Raw genomic sequence first — 21,042 nt, 5'->3', positions numbered from 1 at the left:
AGATCACTCCTCCTGTTCGTCTTGCTCCTCCACCTTGCACCCAGCCTGGGCTTGCTGCCACCTTAGGGACACTGCAGCACGTCAGAGACATTCCTACATTCCCCTACATGTTATGATTTCCCATTCATTGAGGTTACGGGATTCCTCGGCCTCTCCTGAACAAACCCTCCTGTCAATCCAACTGTTCCACATTTCGAGGAATGTGGAATCAAAGCAACTCCTAGAGAGATATTCTAGTTTTTAAAGCGTTCTATGTGGATTTTGTAAACATACTAGTGGTGAAACTGCCTTTCTGCAGATTACTAATGATGTGATGAATGCTCCACCTAAACACAACTGACTATTCATTCATTTACAGATGGAGGAACTCTGGGTTTGGATCTCTGGGACTTTCCTGAACTGGTTCTCATTTTACCTTTCATTTACATTTTAGGCATTTAGCTGAGAGAAACATTTGATGAGTGAGTAGTTAAGTGTCACTTAACTTTAAAGTTAATCCCAGCTGTTGCTGGGATTGAACCTGAGACCTTCCAGCTACAGACACAGAAAATCTTCCCTCTCCATTTGTGATTGTTGTATTTCAAATAAGACAAAAATAACTAAATGAATCAGATGCTTCTTGGACTAAATGAGGGTTTTGAGTTGTTTGAGTTAATTTTCCAAATGTGTTTTATACCTCAAGTCAGTACAGTATGAACTAATTCTGTGTAACTATTTAAATGATTCTATTGAAGCTTTTCTAGGGGGAAAGACACTAGGAGAAAATCAGGTTTCCTCAAACCACCACAGCTGCTGTTAGAAGCCAGGAACTGTACTGGAAAGAAATAGAAGAAATATTATCATTACAAATACATTCTCATGCCATAAAAAATCCAAGTTCAGGCACTCATGTGGGTTTGGAAGTTAAAAAGCCTTTAACTGGAGAGGGCTAAGACATTCAAAAACATGAAAATTGCACACCCAAAGGCTTTGTAACTTTCAAACCCACATAAGTGCCTGGACTGGGATTTTCATATGCAATGAGAACATATTATGTCATAATATTCCCTTTCTCTTTCCACTACATAAGTTTTACAGATAGATGAGACACAAAAACAGAAAGTGTGATCTCATTTGTTCTTTACTGCACATTTTATGTACAAGACAAACTCTCAAATGCAATACAAAATAAAACAAAATGCATAAAACATATATAGTTACTGTGAGACAGAGAGACAGATTTAATAGAGAAACGGATGAGAAACTTGCTTTTCCTTTAGTGATGCAGTGTGTCCTGCAGAAAACTCACCTCCAAGTTACCAATAAGTATTTTGATTTATTTTTTCATTTACATTTTTGGTTGTAATGATCTGTAGAAAATGTTTCATGACACTGGGACCAACCCTAAAATATGCATTGTAAAACATCAGAAATACATGGGAGTCAATGTGAATCCAGCTTTTCTTAATTCTTGAATAGTTCTTGGAGATAAAAGGCTTTCTGCAGGACACTGACAAATATTCTGCAGTTTTCCTCAAAATATCCCAAAAAAGGAAATTAAAAATATAATTTATATTGACAATCTGACACCTGTTGGACACACTCACTTGGCTAACACAGCTGACATCATTAGTTTGGTGTGTGTTGAGCATGTTACAAGAGATATAAAAGTGAAACACATCGACCTGTTTGTCTAAACAACATGACACACAGGCAACATTTTGAGGAACTGAAGATAAGTGATTTCACCGCAAATCATGACCAACTGCATTTTTTCTCCACCAGTTTTCTTCCTTATGGCCTATTATAGTTGCCACTTTGATGTTGCTGATTTGATCATCCACCTTCCTCTAAAAGTTACCATGCAACTCCGTCTCTTCCCCCTCATTCTAAAACGGACTCAGTGTGAATAATGCATCCTCTTTATAAAATAACGCCTCCTTCCTTCTTTTCTTCCCTTAAATGGTCACTAATCTCGTGTGGAATCTGTGGTGCGTTAGAGAAACAATAGTGTAGTCTCTCATCCAGGCACATTATAAAGTACTGGGACTCTTGGATCCACTTCAAGAAAGTCCACAAGCATTTTGGGTCCAGGTCCTGTAGTTTAGGAAACACTGATTGAGATTTATGAGTTCAAAGAATGGAGAATATAAGGAAGGAAAGAAGGAAGGAGGTGAACTGGGCCTGTGTTCAGCGGTGTGATTGGAGGGTTAGGTTCCAATCCGAAGCCTGACGCCAGGACAGGAACCAGGAAGTAGAAAACAACAGATATATATACTCTGGGTGTGCAAATGCATTCTGGTCCATCAGCTGATTCTTGGCCCGCTTGGGCACCACTCCAGCCCAGTCAGATCTGACCCTCTTGGGCCTTTGTAGACTTTAACCCGTCACTGGACGATCTGCGGCATCTCGCTCCAGGCTTTGGCCTTCTTCTTGGCCAGCGCCATCCAGGGGGGCTCGTCCTGCGGCGAGGCCGGGGGAGGGGAGCCCGGCGTGGGCAGGCCTCGCTGGGACGGCTGGGCGGGGGGTCTCTGGACGGGGGGCACGGAGGAGCTCTGGGGCGTCTTGGAGGAGGGCGAGGGGGCGGGATGAGGCGGGGGAGGTTTGGAGAGTGACGGGGGGCCGGTGCAAGAGGGGGGTTTCTGGGGAACGGGGACCGGAGTCGGGGGGGAGAGGGCTCTCTGGGACGAGGGTTTCGGGGCGACGGGGCAGGGGAGCGACTGGGGCTTCGGAGGCTGGGGTGGCACTGGAGTTGGAGGAGAGAAAGACCTCCTGGGCTCTTTTTCCACAGGCGCTGCAGGCTTGGTGAGCTCCAATGGACTCACTGTGGGGGGATGGAAAAAGACACACACACACACACACACAAAACAGCATATTAGAGCGAATAACAGTCATATTACACAACAGCATAATTTATCGGTATCAGTGGAGCATGTCTTGTGGAATAAGTGTATTATGTTGCAATCATATTGTTTTTTTTCTTTTATTATGATTATGATTATGATTATGATTATTATTATTATTAGTAGTAGTAGTATATAGTAGTAGTAGTAGTATTACATTCATTTTATTTATTGAATTTTTATTATTATTTTTTTTTTTTAACAAAATTTTTGTCCTCCAGAACAAGGATATTGCTCTATACTCATTAACAGATCCTTCTAATATTGTTTGCATTTTTGACCAATTACTTTTAAAAATTAAAAACCGTCTCATCCTTTAAAAAATAATTGAGATATGATAATGATTGTGATATTCATCATTCCTTACAGACAAGCATCAATGCAGCCTGCAGCCATCACAGAAAACATTGTTAAATTGTGGAGTGAAAGGTCAATTCAGGTATTTGTTAGGCCGATGCAAGTATTGTGTTGTAGTAGCAGCAGTTCTCCACATGGGGGCAGCAGTTGATCAGTCAAAACACTAGAAGCAACAAGTTGGAGCCAAACAACTACAGCAGTGAATTTCATGGGGCCTATGGTCATTAAACTTTAAGCAAGAAGAAACAAAGAAAGAAAGAAAGTAAGAAGAAACAAAGCCCACTGAGGTTTTTGAGGTGAACTCTGCAAGTGGAATTTCCTCAAGAATTCAAATGACCTGTGTGTGTGTGTGTGTGTGTGTGTGTGTGTGTGTGTGTGTGTTCTGACCTTTGCCTGTGGATTCGGGTGTTTTGCTGTGCTCCCTGCAGGCGGCTGAGCTGACGTACAGTGGCAAGGAAGACTTCCTCTCTGGGTCCTCCTGACGACAAATACAGACAGAGTCACTTCTCTAGATCCTAGATACAGCCTGTTCTCTACAATAAGCATTGGCTGAAAATGCGTGGAAACATATGGAAGCAGGAAAAACACACTAGCAGGGTAACAATTGTCCCATAAAAGTACATTCCCATCTGAAATATTTTAGACTGTTGGAAAACTAAACCTAAACATCTAATTTGTGTTTTTGTTGGCCTGCCATCATGTTAGCTATGTTAACTTCAACATATTGGCCTGTAACTAGCAAAATTGGCCATGTGTATCTCTGACATGGTGTTCAAATCTAGGTTACAGAGCTATGATATGCCTATCTTTCATTTAAAAACATAACATATCTTATTAGACTATGATAAACCAGTACTAGATGGTGCTTTTCACCAGTAATTCTCTTGATTTGTTAGATGATCATTGTAACACATTGTGACTTTTACAATATGGGAAAAAGTTGACCCATAGAGACCAATGCAAATAAAATACATGCAGTTAAGTTGCTAAAGCAGAGTTTTTACAGCAGTGTAACAAATAAAACCCAAACTGAACATTAGGTCATTCTGCTTATGTTCTCAGTTTATATTCTGCTTGGCCTCTTATAGGGAGTGGACGCCCATGTTACTGCGGTCTGTCAACTTCAGAGGAGAATTCAGCATGGTCAGCGTCAAATTTAACATCATCCACAGACTCAGACACACAATGCTTTATTCAATGTGACCTCACAGGTTTTCTGCTCTTGCTGGGAATTTGTGTCTGCACAAAAGTAGGGAGTACCACACAGACATATACAGACACACACACACACACACTACCTTCTTGACAGTAGTCTCATCCAGTGAGTTGTCTTTGTAGATCCTCTGTTTCTGTCTGGCCACAGAGATCCAGCTGGGGGAATCAGATCCAGAAGCACCACGACCTGCTGCTGGGTCTGAATCAACAACACAGTACACATGGTGTTACAGTGGTGGTTGGTGGGGTTCTCTCAGCATGTGAGAACCTGGTGTGTGCGTTTGTTTGTGTGCGTATACATACCTGGGGTGCGCTTGGTTTTCACTCCACTGTCTCCTTGTAGCTCTGGTTTCCTAGGAAGGGCGGGCTTGCTGCTGATTGGCTGACATATGGAAGGCTTAACACTGATTGGCTGTGGTGGGTCAACCTTGCTGCCGGTTGGTTGGGCTGGCGGCTCGGGGGCGGGCTGAATGAGAGTAAATGAAATCATTGATAAATAAAAACTTCACAGTCCCTAATGGTGAATTTTCCACATTAAAATAAAAAGTGAACTTCAAAACACGAGACATCCAATCAGCAAGACAGTAAGAACAGTAAGAACAAAGTCAGGGTTGTAACCTCAGTGTTTTCCTCCTCGGAGCCGTAGCGGTGCGGAACCGCTGTCTTCCTCAGCCGAACTCCAAACGGGTTTTCTGGGTTCCCCTCCACTAGAACAGGGCTCTCTGGAGAGGGGAGGGCGGGAGAAGTTGTCACACTGGTCTGTGGTTCAACTTTTATAAAGTCAAACTGGGGTTTTGTTAAGTTTAGTTTAACTCAAACAACAAGTTAACTCCATTTAACTTAGATTTGATTGACTTTTCAATGACTTTCAAGGTCTGGTTTTGTAAAAATCAAGGACTCAAATGTGGCATGTTTTGGGGTAAGAAAGACAAATCATTGAGGCCAAATCAAGAAATCCTGGTGAAATCCTTCATTTAAAAATCTCCATCACAGGGTTTTCATGACTTAACCACTGATCACATAAAGCGTCCTTACCTTCTCCGGTTGCTGCATTCGAGGTCTGGGCCTTTGCAGTGATACTTCCTGCACTCCTAGGTCTGCTGGGGCTCAACACCACTTCGGCCTTGACCGAGCTCGCCGGCTCTGCTTTCGCTAACGGCTCTTTCTTCGTCTCCACCTCCGCCTCCACATCTCCAGAGGGAGTCGAAGAGGAAACGGAGGAGGCGCAGGGCGGCGGGGAGGAGGGAGAAGCGGGAGCAACAGGCTCTTTGGGGCTCTCACCTCCTGTAGAGAGCGACCGCTGCCAGGCGGGGGCGATGGTGAACCGGACTTTGCTCAGATCTGAACCGCCGGACGGCTGCGGGACTGCTTCTTCTGTGGCGGTGGCAGGAGGATTAGAAGCTGGCTGAGCTTCTTCTTCTGCGGTGGCTGCTGCATTAGAGGACTCTTTTCCTAGCTCTTCTTCTTCCATGGCATCTGCTGGTTCTTCACCTGCGAACGATTGCCTTCCCGTATCTTGCTCTGCGGTCGCTGCGGCAGGAGAAGATGACTCGTTGACTTCTTCGCTGGTATCTGCTCCACTGGGGGACTGTCGGAGTGGAGATGTGGCTTTCTCCGAGCTGGGAGAGACTAGATTTATATGGAGAGTGGTAGTAGTGCTGGGCGTAGTGGGAACGCTGGTCTCACTGTCATCCTGTGTTTGAGTCTCAGAAAAGCCCTTTGACTCCGGAAGAGAGAGAGAAGAAGGCCTAAAGGAGACAGCGACTTGTTCTTTGACTGTCTCATCTTGTTGGTCTACGTCTCTTTGGTCTTCCTCTGGGCAGTTCATGTCCAGATCGGATATCTCAATACCCGCTTGTTCCTCTTCTAGTTGGACTATTTCCACAGCTTCATGATCCCCCTTCTTTTGGTCCACATCTGGTTGGTTTCCTTCAAAGTCTTCCACTTGGTCCAAATTTTGGTCGATCTCTACGCCTTCCTCTGGTCTCTCTTCTCCATCGTCCCTCTCATCTACAGAGCTTTGGCTGGAAGCTGCTTGGCCCTCCGGCGCGTTCGTGAAGATTCGGTCACACGGCTCAGCAGGGATCTGGTCTTGGTCCGCGCATTCTGGGGTGAAGACTCGGTCCTCTCCAAGCACGGCATCAAGCCCTTCATCTGCCTCCTGCACTGGCACATCAGTTCCAACCGTTCCACCTGTTGCATCAAGAACCGTCATCTCTTCTATGTCATCGTCTTCTTCCTCTTCCACTGCCTCCTCCGCCTCCTCTACTCTCTCTCTCTCCTCCCTCTCCTCCTCCTCCTCTTCTCTCTTCTCCCGCCCCTCCTCCTCCACCTCCGTCTCCTTCTCCAGCTCTATCGCCTCCTCCTCTCCCTCGCTCTCTCCTTCTTCTCTCTCCTCCTCTTCCTCCCCCTGTTTGGCACTCTTTCTCACAGGCAGATCATTTTTGTCCTCTTTGGCGCAGCATTCAGGTTCGACCTCCTGTGCCTCCTCTTTTTCTCCCTCCTCTTCTTGCTGAAAGAGAAGAGGAGAAAAGAGATTTGAAATGTGTAGACACAGTGCGTCGCACATAAAAACACACAATAGATTAATTATTTAATTATCCTTAAAACTACTGCAATCATGAATAAACAATACATACACCATGTTGTCTGAATCGTTCCACCACTACTACTTCTTCTTCTTCTTCCTCCTCCTTATCCTCTTCCTCTACATTTTCATCTTCCTCTTCTTTTTCAACAGCTGGACAGGAAGAGGCGGTCCCACTTCGAGAGACAACTTCCTCTTCCTGGGTGGGTCGACCCAAGACGGGGGGCAAGGAGCCAGAGGGAGGGGCCTGATGACTGACAGGCTCATCCACCTCTGCCTCTTCCTCCTTCATCTCCTCTCCTTCTTCTGTCTCCCCCTCTCCTGTGTCCTTCTCTTCCACCTCCCTTGTGTCCTCCACCTCTGCCTCGCTCTCCATTGCCTCCTCCTCCTCCTCCTCCTCCTCCTCCTCCTCCTTCATCTCCAGGACAACGTCGTCAGTGTCCAGGCCCAGCGAGTGAGAGGTGAGCGGAGTCTTCAAGGAGCTCAGCACCTCCTGTAGGAAGGAACTCTCCTCCTCCCCGTCCTCCCCTCCAATGTTACTCAGGACGCCGCCTTCTTCTTCTTCTGCTCCCAGTGCAAAGTCACTTTCAACCCCGTTCTCCTCCGTTCCATAGGCGATGCCTGGAGGGTCCAGCAGGTACTCTCTCTGGCCAGCAGGGGGCTCTGGAGTGGCCCTAGGAGCAAAAAAGAAGGAAGGGTCAGACGGCTAGGAGTAGGAAACATAGAGGGGGTCAAACAGCTAGGAGTAGAAAACAAGGAGGGGTCAGAATGCTAGGAGCAGAAAACAAGGAGGGGTCAAACAGCTAAGAGTAGAAAACGAGGAGGGGTCAAACAGCTAGGAGTAGAAAACGAGGAGGGGTCAAACAGCTAGGAGTAGAAAATGAGGAGGGGTCAAACAGCTAGGAGTAGAAAACAAGGAGGGGTCAAACTGCTAGGAGAAGAAAACAAGGGAGAGGAGTCCAACTGCTAGGAAGAGAAAAGTAGGAGGGGACAGACGAGAGATGTGTTGCCCTTGAACACATTAACGCATATAATTGTGTTGAAATATTACACAATATTAGTTAAAAATGAGTTGAAATTACCTGTTAAATTTGTATTGCTATTTGCTTTAACATACAAAGTGTCCTTCTAAACACAACTTTTTAAACTGATGCCTATGTATGTGTGTGTGTGTGTGTGTGTGTGTGTGTGTGTGTGTGTGTTCAGGGACAACACAGTTTGTGCTCATGTCAACACAATACCTAACATAGCTCAACATTAAGTCTTCCTCCAGTGAATCACCTCAGAGACGAGGCTCTAGAGCTGGGCTTGGAGGAGGCCAGGGGCTGGGCGTCTGGGCCTTCCTCCTCGGAGACACATCGCTCCAGAGGAGAGGAAGCCTCCGGGCCGTGAGAAACATCCTGTCCTGCTTCCAACTCATCCTCTCCCTCCTCCTCCTCCTCCTTATCTCTCAACAGGGATTGTTTGGAATGCTGCGGTCCGTCTGCCTCCTCCTCCTCCTCCTCTCCTTCCTCCTCCTTTGGTTTCAGCTGATCACCGCTCACTTCTGGAACACAGAGAGGCAACAAGCGTGTCAGAGCTTGGCATGATGAGACGTAATGGCAAGGCACTGAGTCTTGAAGTGAAAAGGAAAATACGGTAGAGTAGAACAGAGTAGAGTAAGACAGAACAGAACAGAGTGCTGACCTCCCGTCTCCTGCTCCTCGCTCTCTTCCGAAGCTTCAGGTATGGAGGTGCTCAGCCTCTCCTCCACCAGAGAGTCTCCTTCTGTACTGAAGTCCAACCTCTACATGGATAGAAGACATGGTGCAAATCAAAGCTCTGAACCCATTCTGTGTGTTTGTGATGGTGTGAAAGCATTAGATTAGATGAAACTTGAATGATCCTCATGGGGAAATTGAATCGTTGGAGCAGCGACCTTCCATTGTCCTCATGAGGATAGCAGTACAAGCGTGTGTGTGTATGTGTCTTACACTGGCAGGCTTCCTCTTGGTGCAGGCTTTGTGTCTGAGGCCCATCTTGTGTTTGGCAGCGGAGTTATCCAGGCAGCCGAAGGGACTGGCCGGCTGACTGAAGTCACCTGGAACCGCCACCAGGGGGCTCACCGCTCTGCTGGAGGCAGCACAGGACAACTGGGAGACAGACAAGCACAGAGAAGGAGAGAGTCATGAGTGAATTTCACCTAAGAAAATTAGTATGCACGTAAGATTATGACAAACCAGTAATATTCATTTCAGACCGAACATACAGGTGGATTTTGCATCATACAAACAAACAACATGAGTGCAACCAACTAGTCACTTTAATGTCAGTCATATTTGGTGTAGCTGTATCTTATCAAAAGGGGAAAAATCTGCCCTAAAGCAGAATTCACATGATCTTGGATGTTCAATACATGTGAATAAAGTTGAACGCCTAATCCAAAGAAGCAAGACTCAAATCTGCCATGTAATCAAGAGACACTTTCTGGAGGAGCTCCATTGACAAGAACTGGGACTTGTGCACCCATGTCCTGGGGAAATTGTATCCGCATGTCATTGTATCCTCACAGTCTGTCCCCCATTCATTGCCAATGGAACGGCTCCAGAAAGAGCTGCGGACGTCACAGACTCGTCTGTGCTCTCTGTCTTGTTCCCAGCCAAAGATCATGGGAGAGAGAACAGCGCGTTGTTTATGTTAAAAGGTGGATTTTCACTTCGACGGCTAAGGAAATGGGGCTAGAACAGTTGAGAGAGAGAGAGAGAGAAAGAGGGAGAGGGTCCAGCTGTATAAACACGCAGTCCTTATCTGCTTTCCCACCTCTCGCACTGTCATCACCGGAGAAATATCCCTCCTTCTGCTCTGTCTGTCTCTCTCTCCTTAACTCCCTCTCCCTCTCTCTTTCTTTCTCCTTCACTGACACAGATTTACACTTTGATTTGGTTTCAGGATAGAAGAGAGGAGTTATTGTTCTTCCCATCCATCCATCCATCCATGACTACAAACTAAAAAGAGTCCAGCTGATTCATAGTTTCCCCTTGCAACACACACTTGGACCGCCTTAAAGGAGTACAATGACTTTTTTTTTTTTTTGGTAACTAAGCTCTTTGATCCACTTCCCATTGTGTGACTTTGTGTGTCCAGTATATTTATTTAGTTCACTACATTGCATGCTAACACTTTAGTACTTTAGTACACTGTCTAGTGGATGGTAAAAAGTAGCTTTGCATCATTTACCAAACAAATCTGTGTATTCATTTAAACTAGGACAATATCCAGACACTCCCACACATGCATACACACACACACACACACACACAGTGGGACGCATACCTGGACTGACAGAACATTTGCCGTTTGAAGGAACGGCATTTAAAAACTCCAATATGATCACAGTTCTTCCTTGTTACATCTAGTTTAATTTATGGAGTTTTCTGGTCTGCGTGTGTGTGTGTGTGTGCCTGTGTGTGTGTGTGTGCCTGTGTGTGTGTGTGTGTGTGTCGGGCCTTGACAGATTCAGAGTGCTGTAACTACAAGCAGACAGACATACTGACTGCCAGCAAAACCAATGGAATGTACTCCGCTGAGCACACAAACACACACACGCACACACACACGCATATACAGTAGGTCAGTGGAATGACGTGCACCGTTATGGCCAGAGAGAGGGAGAGAGATTGATAAAGACAGTGAGAGAAAAGCGAGATACAGAGAAAGAGGTCAAGCAACAGATTTCCTTTTAAGGTTTGAAGAGCAGCTTCAGGGTTGGTTACGGCCACACCCACACCCACACACAGCCTGAGGACCAGCTGCAGGCATCACACAGCACATGACAACTATTTACTGTGCTACAAATGTGTGTGTTTGTGTATGTAACGGAGCTGGAGAAGTTAGTTAATGAAAGAAAGACAGACAGAAAGAAAGTTGACTGAAATGGATTCCCATGATGCACCAGGAAGTATCCCTTCTATCCATTTTTATTCTATGGGAAGAACAGAAGTGTGTTGCTTTGCAGGCACACTGATAAATGGACACTGCATAATGATGCCAAAGTGATGGTGAATATAAATCTGTCTCCTCAATTTGAAGAATGTGTTTTACTGAGAAAATCCACTGCAGAACAGAATTAAATGTTATTCCTCTCATCTTGGGCATTTCAATCAATATTTGTGAACACGAACAACTCTTTCCCAAAACCAGAAATCGAAGAACAAAGCTCTGGTCCAATGGCAAAACGTGGAGTGACACACTGACAGCACCCAGGGTGATTTTACACTGATATGGGCACATTGTGAGGCTCAGAACTATTAGCGCTACAGTACAATGAAGCTCATTTTGGACACAAAAGCTCAAACGACCATGCTGCGACTCCATAATGTCTGTCACCAATTCTCTGTCAGTGGACAAGCTCCAGAAAGTGTCTCTGTGATTGTAACTCAAAAGTCACCGCCGTCCTCCTGGACCACATTCCAGCGTGTGGAATGCACTTTAAAAAGGGATAATTCAGGTTTTTGTATGCGTGTCTTTGTAGTCGGCTGTTTGTGGTTCTTTTCATTTGGGGAAAGGAATGGCCAAAACCCTTCTGAAATTGCTAAAACGGCACTATCATTAAATGCTCATTTGTCATACTTTGCTGAGTGCGCTTTCAGCCCACAGTGAGGTTAAAGGGACGGTTTAGGTTTTGGAGGAACCTGTCTTATCACGAATTGGCCTTTCTGTCCATGTGGAAAGTACTTATTTCAGTGCTTTGTTGTGACAGGCAGCGTTGTTAGCAAGCAGATTGGAAATTTGTTAGCAAGTCACATAGGCTGAAAACCATCTGTGAATAAGAAAGCATACCAGATAGGCTTCTTCAAACAAGAGCTACGCAATTGAGTAAAGTTGATTTGATTGAGTCTTTTCTCAATAAGTCATACTTGAGGTGATTAACAGTATTAAAGGGGCATTAAGTAATCTATGACTTGTAGTGACCTCTATTGGCGACTAGTAGGAATTGCAACAACATTGATAGAACTTATCCCCTCCTACATAAATCGCTACCCCCAAAAATCTGAGTTCCCAATAGAGGAGTAAGCTAACTTTTTGGAGCAGAGATCCCACACAAACGTAATATATCACGATGTAAAATACTGTAATAATAATACTGCTATAATAATACTTGATCAACAACCCTGTCAACCCCCTGAAGAGATATTATGGTCATTTTGGAGGAGTAAAAATCTTACTTATTGCCCCTTTAATATATACTGTATATATATCACATAGTGAGACTTGCATGCACATAAACCACAGACACACACATACAGTAGGTCAGGAGAATGACATGTACGTCATTCCAATTAGACGATACAGAGAGAGGGAGAGAGAGAGAGAGAGAGAGAGAGAGAGAGAGAGAGAGAGAGAGAGAGAGAGGGAGAGAGAGAGAGACAGAGAGACAACAAGAGATGGGAAAAGACAGAGATTGATGCAGACTGAGAGAAACAGCATAAGACACAGACAGAGGACAAGCAGCCATGAAGAAGAATGAAGGGCTGTTATAGAGGACTAAGATGAGTCTCAGTGATTAGATTTGATCATGAGATGTTTGTAATGTAGGAGTCACATGAGGGGAAATTTCACAATCACACCAAACACACGTACACACTCGCCCAGTCTGAAAGTCAGGACTCGCATAAATCAAGTATCTTACCATTGAGCCTACTTTCAGTTAGAGTCAACACTTTTAAAAGGCTGTTTGGCTGGTACATTAAAATGACAGGTAATCCCCTCACACTGCACTTGCTATATACATATACTGTATACATACATACATGACTGAGTGTGTGTGTGTGTGTTTACCTGGTCCTCATCACTGTCTGTTCCCTCCAGACTGAGAGAGCTTCTCTGTGCCTGATTCTGAGAGAGGGGAAGGAGAGAAGAAGAAGGAAAGAAGATAAGAAACGACTTTCTCAACTTTTCAGTATCCATCAACCTTAGACAGCGTGTCTGTGTGTGTGAGTGTGTGTCGTACCAGTACTGTGTGAAGCGTAGAGTATTCGGGCGGGCTGCAGGGCAGACCGTCGTCCTCGGACGTGGTTCCGGCATCTTCCATCCTCTTCACACACATCAGGGAGGGGGGAGAGCCCAGCCTGATGGCCTGCTTCAGCTGCAGCTGGAGGAAAAATAAGATTAAGTCGGACAACTGGTATTTGTGGGGTCAAAACATCCCCAACAAGAATAAAAAAACTTAGAAACATAGACACGTTTCTGGGCCTAAATTAGGAAAAGAAGGATTTTTGGGGGGTTGGGTGTGTGTGTACAGGTACTCAGAGATGGATGGAGCCCAATCTGAAGGCCTGTTTGATATACTACAGCTTTAAGAAAGGTAACAAAGGTGTGTTTGAGCATTCATTCCTGTGTGTACCAACTACTTTGGTACAGAAATCCTCACTGGTATATAGTATGATTAACAGAAAACGACTTGTGGGGACAGTCAGCTGGCACTCATGAGAGAAAATGTTTATTTTAGGCCTGGTGTAGTTGCGTATGTGTGTGTGTGTGTGTGTGTGTGTGTGTGTGTGTTTGTGTGTTGCACAGTAGGTATCACAGAAACTCAAACTAACGGACTTGTTATCGGCCTGTTATGTGCTGCCCTGTAACAGTCACTCAAGGACTCATTTACCCAGCAAGGTGCAGAGCAAACACCAGACAATACAGCTTTTCATCAGCCGAGGCTCAAGACGGGAACACACCAAGTCCTTGACAGAAAGAGATTGGCCATTACAGGTTTCAGTGTCAGCCATGTTGACTTTAAAATAGCGAGAAACGGAGAGGAGCTCCAACTTGGTAGCGAGGGGGCAGGAAGGCGTTCTCACCATTGTTAATAATGCTAAGAAGCCCAACTTTCCGTTACCTCAAACTCAGTCTGTCGTCACATATTTTGAGTTTCAATATATATGTTAGATATATCAGTTGTCACTGACATATCTTTTTGTTTCTGTTGTCAGATAACTGCACAAATGTAAATACGTGACTTGATTCAGGGTCAAAAAATCCCAATAGGCCAGGAATTATGTTACATAGTTGTGAAGTCAAAGACCAAACGATAGCTAGCAAGGTAACGTTAGCGTCCGGCAATATTCTGTGCCTTTTTATCTCCTTCTTCAGCCAGTTTTGAAAATGGCAAAGGAAATATATGCTTACGAACACGCAACCAGCCTTCATTAGCTAGTTTTTTGAACGTAAACAAGTGATTTTGTTGAGTGAATTCTTTGCTACAATATATATACTGTAGCAAAGCCGTTTGGTGTGTCATATTTATTCAGTATGTATTTAAGCTAGCAGACATGCTGGCATCAGTACCAGGCAAGCAGTTGCCAAGAAAGTGGCAAGGGACTATCTTTCTGAAAGCCAGCAGCGTTCAATGTACACATTATATTTCACTCTGGAGAAGATACATAAACAGCACCAACTTTTTTTTTTATCTTTGGCGAATGGCCATAGTATAAGTGTTACAATGTACTGCGAGGTGTAGTACTTGCATTGAGCATTACTTTATTTTTTTTTATATAACCACACACCTTCATATGTATTACCCCTTACATAATGAGTCTAAATGTGGCTCTGGAACAACCTTCCTCTGTCCATCAAACAGGCCTCTGGTCAGCTCAGGATTAAGGCCAGGAAGTAGAAATCACCATGCAAGGCTTTGCATATCAATGTATTCTCTTATTTTGTAAAGTTGTATTTCTAATTGTGCAGTGTTCTAGTTCTTACCAGTGAAAAATGTTTTATAAGCGTACCGTCTGAGTCTCTTGCCATTCATTTTGAACCTGCTGTTATGACATTTGTTCCATCTGCCTGCCTTTCTACCTACCTGTCTTTTTGTTTCAGTCTGCCTGTCTGTGTGTGTGTGTGTGTGTGTGTGTGTGTGTCTGTCTACCTGTATTTCTACCTCTATATCAGTCTCTATTTCTATTTGGAAACCTTCCTGTGTGTGTCTCTGTCTTCCTACCCTTCTCTCTGTCTTCCTACCCTTCTCTCTGTCTTCCTGTCCTCTCTGCCTGCCAAGCTCAATAAACCCACAGGCACAAGCGCGCACTCTTTTTTTTCTGTTTTTCAGCTAGGGGAGAAAGTTATCCATGTTGACAAATCCCCTTAAGATGCTGCTTAACTCTCACTCCCCTGTAGGTAGCTTAGTGCCGAGTCAAACAGTTTGAAGCAGAGGTCAGTCTGTCCGTCTGAGTCTCAATGTCTTCCCGTTTTAGCCCGTTATTGTGACAGACGTTTGTCCTGTCTGTCTGCTTTTTTTTTTTCTTGTCATCCAATTTTATCATTTTGACTTTGACGGACGGGTCAGTTTTAGCATCTCCTCATGATCCACATCAGGTCTGCTTGTCTGGCTTGTCTGTCACACACCACACACACACACACACACACACACACACACACACACACTTTCCATTCTCACAAAAACTACTACACAAATGATTATAGTTGCCATTTTATTTTGTATATCTCAGCAACCTGAGTAGTTAGCAGCTCGTATCCCTGAGGCTTTATCATCAGACTCACTAAATATACCCCAGATCAGCTGGTGCCGCTCCGTCTCTCTCTGTCATCTCCATTACTGATAAATACTGGTTATGACAGCTGATAGCAGCACAGGGTCATAGGCATTAAAACACATTAGTTATGTGAAGTCAAGTAGCACTCCAGAGGGATTCAATGTGTAAAAGTATGTATATTTGTATGTGTATTTGTGTGTGTGTGTGTGTGTGTGTGTGTGTGTGTGTGTGTGTGTGTACCTGTAGTGATTTGACTTTCCCATGAATGCTGTCCTGGGACGCCCCCAAAGCCTCGTTGGCCTCCGACGAATCGGAGACGAAGATAGAGTCATGTGACAAGGCCTTGCTGCCCAGGCTGACCTTTGACCTTTGGGAGACAGGAAGAGGAACAAACAAAACAGAAAATTACATTTCAAAGCTTCAAAAAGAAAAAAAGAAAAAAAAGAAAAATTAAACATCATGACTTTAAATCTGGTTCACGAGCCTTGTGTCATCTCTCTTTCTCTCTTTTTCCACTGAATACTGTCTAACATTCATTTAAACTAAATGGATATTTCTTTCTTTTCCTATTGTCCGCTGTTTCCTCACAGTATTTTGTATCCCCAGACGAATTAGAGCTAATGTTCACTATCACTCCCACTGCAAAATGGGAGCAGATGTGCCCTGTGACATTAAGGGAGAGCGAAGTGTGGACAGGGCAGGAAGGGGCACAGCTTACTAAAACAAAAGGAAATAAGGACTGTCCCGCTGGAAGTGACATTCCACTACTGAAAACAGAACACAGGAAGCCAGGAGTCTTCGCTGAGGTGAGTGTGGAGGAACAGGAGATGGATGTGAAAACCTTCTCTTCCTTTATAAATTATCTTTGTCCCTTTCACAAAAGATATTTATCTAAGCGGACAGAGGAACTCCGCTTGTTATGGTATTAGAATCGTAGAGCAGTATTTTTTCAACTGATTGGAGAGGGAGCCAAAGCTCATTTTAAGTAATTAGCATCTACTCTGTTATCTTGCCAAAGCTCTTGAAAATCCCTATGATGTAAGGGAGGCTGAAGGGTGCAAGGATATCACCATAGACACAAGGCAATACTGATATCAGCATTTCCCCTGTCATTGAGTAGCCTAAAGGAGCTGCCAACCCACCTAAAACAATCTCATTAGTCTGGGTTTCAGTGGAGAGTTTTAGTGTCCCATGATGGTCTAAATGCTGTTTCAGAGGCTTTTCCACCCTCACATGAATACAATTCTGGGTGAAACACTGATTGAGACTGGCATAAAGGCACATAAAGACTGTAAAATCAATCTGGGTTGAGTGTAAAATTCTTTTGAAAATGCAAAGCCCCAGAATGAAAAATTGAAAGATATTGTCATTAAGGGAAACAGATTTGAAAAAGCCCAAGCATACACATCCCCAATGATGCAAACTGAGAAGTACATAAAAATACATTTTAATTCGGAGGTAGTTGGAATAAGTAGGTCCATTAAATTAGATGTATGTAAAAGTAATGAAGTTGTAGAAGGACTTCTTGGAAATGGGTTTCAGTCCCATTGACTTGCACTAGTGTATTTGCATATGTGAATGCATGTGAATGTTTGAATAAGTGTGTGTGTGTACGTGCATGTGCGTGTGAGTGAGATCTTACCCCGATCCCTTCTCTGATCGCGTGAGCGTGTTCTCTGGCGTTTTGTTGACATTGTCGCTCGATTGGCTGCCTTTAAGCCCCGCCTCTCCCTCGGAGGCCGACGGCTCCTTTCTCTTCTTCCTGGCGAAGAACTTTTTAAACGTCTGGAACTTGGACTTCTTCTTTCCTGAAAACACAGAAAAGAGAAAGAGAAAATATAATTCGGTTAGCGCTCCTCACTTCGACTGATTCCTTGATGATCAAATGCTACAGCGAAATTTGCGTTTTCCGGCCAGCATTATAGTGTAGCATTACATCTAATTTCATAGTGATATATTAGTTAGAAGATTATACACACAGCATCTTTAAACATTGCCCTCATGTGAACTGTAGTTTGAGCAATTAGCCCTGTGTTGACTGTAAAGGCCCAGGTAGGCAGCCTAGTAAAAACCACACACAGACTGGTGTACACACACACACACACACACACACACAGGCTTGTAAAAACCACCCCCAGTGAGTCCCTGTCCATTAGCACCACAGTGGAAAAACTCAACAACTCTTTTATAACTCCTTAAACAGCTACAGACTGCTTTCCACTGCATTCAGTCAGCAAGGCTCTCGTCCAGAACTCTGTGTTAAATGCCCACTGAACTTTTCTCCGTCGCCACATTCAATTCTCTGTTGACTCAAATTTCAGCATAAAGAAAAGTGCTTGCCCTTTCATGCGTATGCCAACATTGGAGGGATGGACTTTATGGGCTCTTAAGTCATGGCATTCACTGGTAGAAACTGTAGCAGCGCCAACACACTGCATCTATCCTGTATCCGTACTAGAAGATTTTCTAAACAATTTCTCTCACAGGGTGGAGGCAATAGTGTAGCAGCAGGGCAGCAAGCATGCAAAATATGGGACTTGCTGGATGGCTTTATCTAGGACTTCTAACCTGACCAGTGACTGTAAATTAAACTCCAATACAGACAGAAATTGGAGACACTTGTCAGAAATAGAGCCATCCTCAACATTATATTAGACACTTTGGAACTGTCACAAGTGGAGACATAATCATTTGTCTCTATAATACCATCAAAACACAAATTACACTCTGTGTTAAGGAAACATGGGGAATGAGATTTTAATAATTTGACAGCAAGCATAACAGAGCACCATGCATCCCTCTAGTGATGATGGGGAGTAAAACAAGATGTGTAACAAGGAGCATTTAAAGCCTAGGGATGAGGTCAGGACACAAACAATGAGGAAATACTGGGAAGGGGAACTGTGAACAAAGGAGGAGCTGTGAAAAAAAAACAACAAAGAATTCACATCCCCGGGCCATAAAAGCAGTTCAGTAGGGAAAAAAAAAAAAATGACAACACGTTCTTTTTATACCAACTGTGTCATTTTCGTCTTTCCCCCTGTAGGGAATCCTTGAGCATTCCTTCCTTTAACTAGAAATACTCTCTGTCTGCCGCTTTTTGTTTTGGAGCGGAATCAGAGCTGAAAAATGTCTGGAATCTAAAGTTGGTGCTGGGGCAGAGATGCCTACACTTACTGGCTCAATTTAAAGGAACACGTCACCAAAAAAATCAGATTTTTTTGCGTGATATTGTCCACCAAACTCTAGTCCAGCCATTCCCAAACTGTCTTTTCTCCATGGAGCGCAAAGCCAGCATGTCCAGCATTCTCCTCATGTCCTCTACCCTTGGTCCCTACTGTACATCAGTGTTTCCCCTACTGTTGGACTTGAGGAGCGGCCGACCAAGAATCTCATCTATTTTGGGTTCAGTGGAGAGTTCGGTGACGCTTCAGAAGCCTTTCTACTCTGCCAAGAAGGAAAATCAGGGGGAAACACCGGCCGGCACTACCATTCACTGGCTTCAATATCGAGCTATTTTAGGGACAATGCAGCATTAAGCTAAAGGTCTCCACTCTCTGGGTGTTTATAAAGGCCGTGCTTCAATGAAAGGTCAGGGTAAATCTATGGTCATTGTAGACTAACATTAGAAATACACTTGATAATCTCCCAATAGACATTCATTCCATCACACACACACACACACATAGTGTAAGGTCAATATTAGGGTGAACTGACCTCGGCTGAAACAATGAGAAGATGGTGACCTTCGACGGGGAAACAATGGAGCGGACTGAGGGTGAAAAAGAGGAGGAGGAGAAGGTGGAAGACGACAAAAAGGGAGGAGGAAGAGGAGGAGGAGAGGGGGACTTCAGCGTTGTAAATAGGCTCGGGACACGGCCGCTCTCATTCTACACTCAGTCCAAGGAAGGAAAGGTGGAATGAGGAATGATGAGGAGACAGAAGATGAAGAAGAAAAAGAGTAGGTGGGAGATGGTGAGAAAAAGAGGAGGAAGACGAGGGGCAGGGCAGACAATGAAGAGGATGAAGAGGGCCTGTGGCATACTGCTACTCTTATTTTTTGAATATTATGGCAATAAAGAGAATGCATTATAGTGTCCATTTAAAAGAGAGGATAAAGAGAGAGAAGAAGAATGAAGATAAGAAGGGACCAGTGTACAAGGTAGCTTGGATATTTTCTATATAAAGACTCCAATCCCTCTCTAGGCTATAGTACACACTGCCGATCCAATTAAAACGCAGCACAGTCCATCACGCACCAATCAGAGATTAGCTGTCTGTCTGGCACAAGACTGGAAGACTCCATGATGTCTGGAGTCCAGTCTGACTCCCAGCTCTCCCATGGGAGTCAAACGAATCCGACTTTAATAACTGAAGGCACAAAAATGATCCATTTCCTTAACAGACTTTCTACTGAATATGATCTAACAACATCTTATAGATCATAGATTTCCATTTAAATGTAAGAACTGTGGGTTCATTAAAGAAAATTCCTACTTTCCCAGCCTTATTTAGCAGAAAACACTGACAGTTGTTAATTCTCACTGCAGCTTCACCCACACTTCTTCCTTCACAGACCTCTCTCTGACCTTCTTCCTGGTTCCCATCACAGCAGCAGCATATACACCATCCATGAGTGTCTCTGTGTGTGTGTGTGTGTGTGTGTGTGTGTGTGTGTGTGTGTGCATGTGTATCAGTGAGAGATGATGATAGCTTTGTCTGCTCCTTCATTTCCTGCCAACAGCAGTAAGGAGATCTGGATCGTTAAGCCTGGCCTGATCTTCTCTGCTGTGTGTGTGTGTGTGTGTGGGGGGGGGGGGGGGGGGGGGGGAATCTCACGGGGGATATGTTGTAGACGCCTGTGTAGTACCATAACCCCCACTTCTGATACCCTGATTCTCTACCTTCTTCCTCCCAGGTAGAAACTACAAGTTCTAGATTTAAAGATTTGTATGTCACCCGTTTTATCAGCCTAAATCAGAAAGTGGGGCTGCAACACGGTGTCCCACCCACCTTAATTGAGATGCCATGCATTTGCTCTATTTACCCAAATGAAATCAGGTATGTACCATAGGAAGTGAGAAACTGAAACATAAAGTGAAATCCAAACTGTCTCCTAAACAGCAGTGAGCAGCGCTCTGTCCAGAGTAAGCTGGACTCACCAACATTAGATCTTTTGTCTTTCTCATCCCTTTGGTTTCCTTTGGTATAAAGCATCACAGACCAGATTTGATCATGATAGGCTATTTGAGATAATTTAATAAATTCATCATATTGTCATATATCATATTGTCTGTTGAGGAGCAGCAAAATCTAGGGCAAAGCCTGCACAGTTTTATACTTGTTTGATGTCTAGTTTGTAGGCAAAACATTTCCAAATGACGTTAGATGGCACATATGATGCAAATAAAAAGTTTTCGCATTCACGCTCAAATACTGACTCGCCTATCTATTATAATCAGATCTACCCATGGGA

At 44.1% G+C, this 21,042-nt stretch overlaps 1 protein-coding gene across 3 annotated transcripts in view; it reads right to left on the bottom strand.

The window, feature by feature from the left end:
- Positions 1 to 661: 661 nt before the first annotated feature.
- Positions 662 to 21,042, bottom strand: part of LOC139933150 (uncharacterized) — a 46,406-nt gene continuing 26,025 nt past the window's right edge. For 2 of the 3 annotated variants that reach the window (XM_078289100.1, XM_078289101.1), the window contains exons 3-16: positions 17,209 to 17,374; positions 15,807 to 15,933; positions 13,031 to 13,171; positions 12,859 to 12,915; positions 9,015 to 9,173; positions 8,728 to 8,827; positions 8,323 to 8,587; positions 7,094 to 7,715; positions 5,490 to 6,966; positions 5,073 to 5,176; positions 4,758 to 4,920; positions 4,538 to 4,653; positions 3,627 to 3,717; positions 663 to 2,803 (exon numbers count right to left, since the gene is read on the bottom strand). In XM_078289100.1, the coding sequence (XP_078145226.1) occupies positions 2,367 to 2,803; positions 3,627 to 3,717; positions 4,538 to 4,653; positions 4,758 to 4,920; positions 5,073 to 5,176; positions 5,490 to 6,966; positions 7,094 to 7,715; positions 8,323 to 8,587; positions 8,728 to 8,827; positions 9,015 to 9,173; positions 12,859 to 12,915; positions 13,031 to 13,171; positions 15,807 to 15,933; positions 17,209 to 17,374 (4,025 nt within the window). In that variant the 3' untranslated portion in view covers positions 663 to 2,366. Of the gene's footprint in view, positions 2,804 to 3,626; positions 3,718 to 4,537; positions 4,654 to 4,757; positions 4,921 to 5,072; positions 5,177 to 5,489; positions 6,967 to 7,093; positions 7,716 to 8,322; positions 8,588 to 8,727; positions 8,828 to 9,014; positions 9,174 to 12,858; positions 12,916 to 13,030; positions 13,172 to 15,806; positions 15,934 to 17,208; positions 17,375 to 21,042 lie in introns of all 3 variants that reach the window. The other variant, XM_078289099.1, reaches the window with a different exon arrangement.

The sequence above is a fragment of the Centroberyx gerrardi genome, chromosome 16, assembly GCF_048128805.1.
Source record: "Centroberyx gerrardi isolate f3 chromosome 16, fCenGer3.hap1.cur.20231027, whole genome shotgun sequence".
NCBI classification, from domain to species: Eukaryota; Metazoa; Chordata; class Actinopteri; order Beryciformes; family Berycidae; genus Centroberyx; species Centroberyx gerrardi.
Note: the sequence above shows the minus strand (reverse complement) of the source record. Positions and strands in the feature narration are given on the sequence as shown.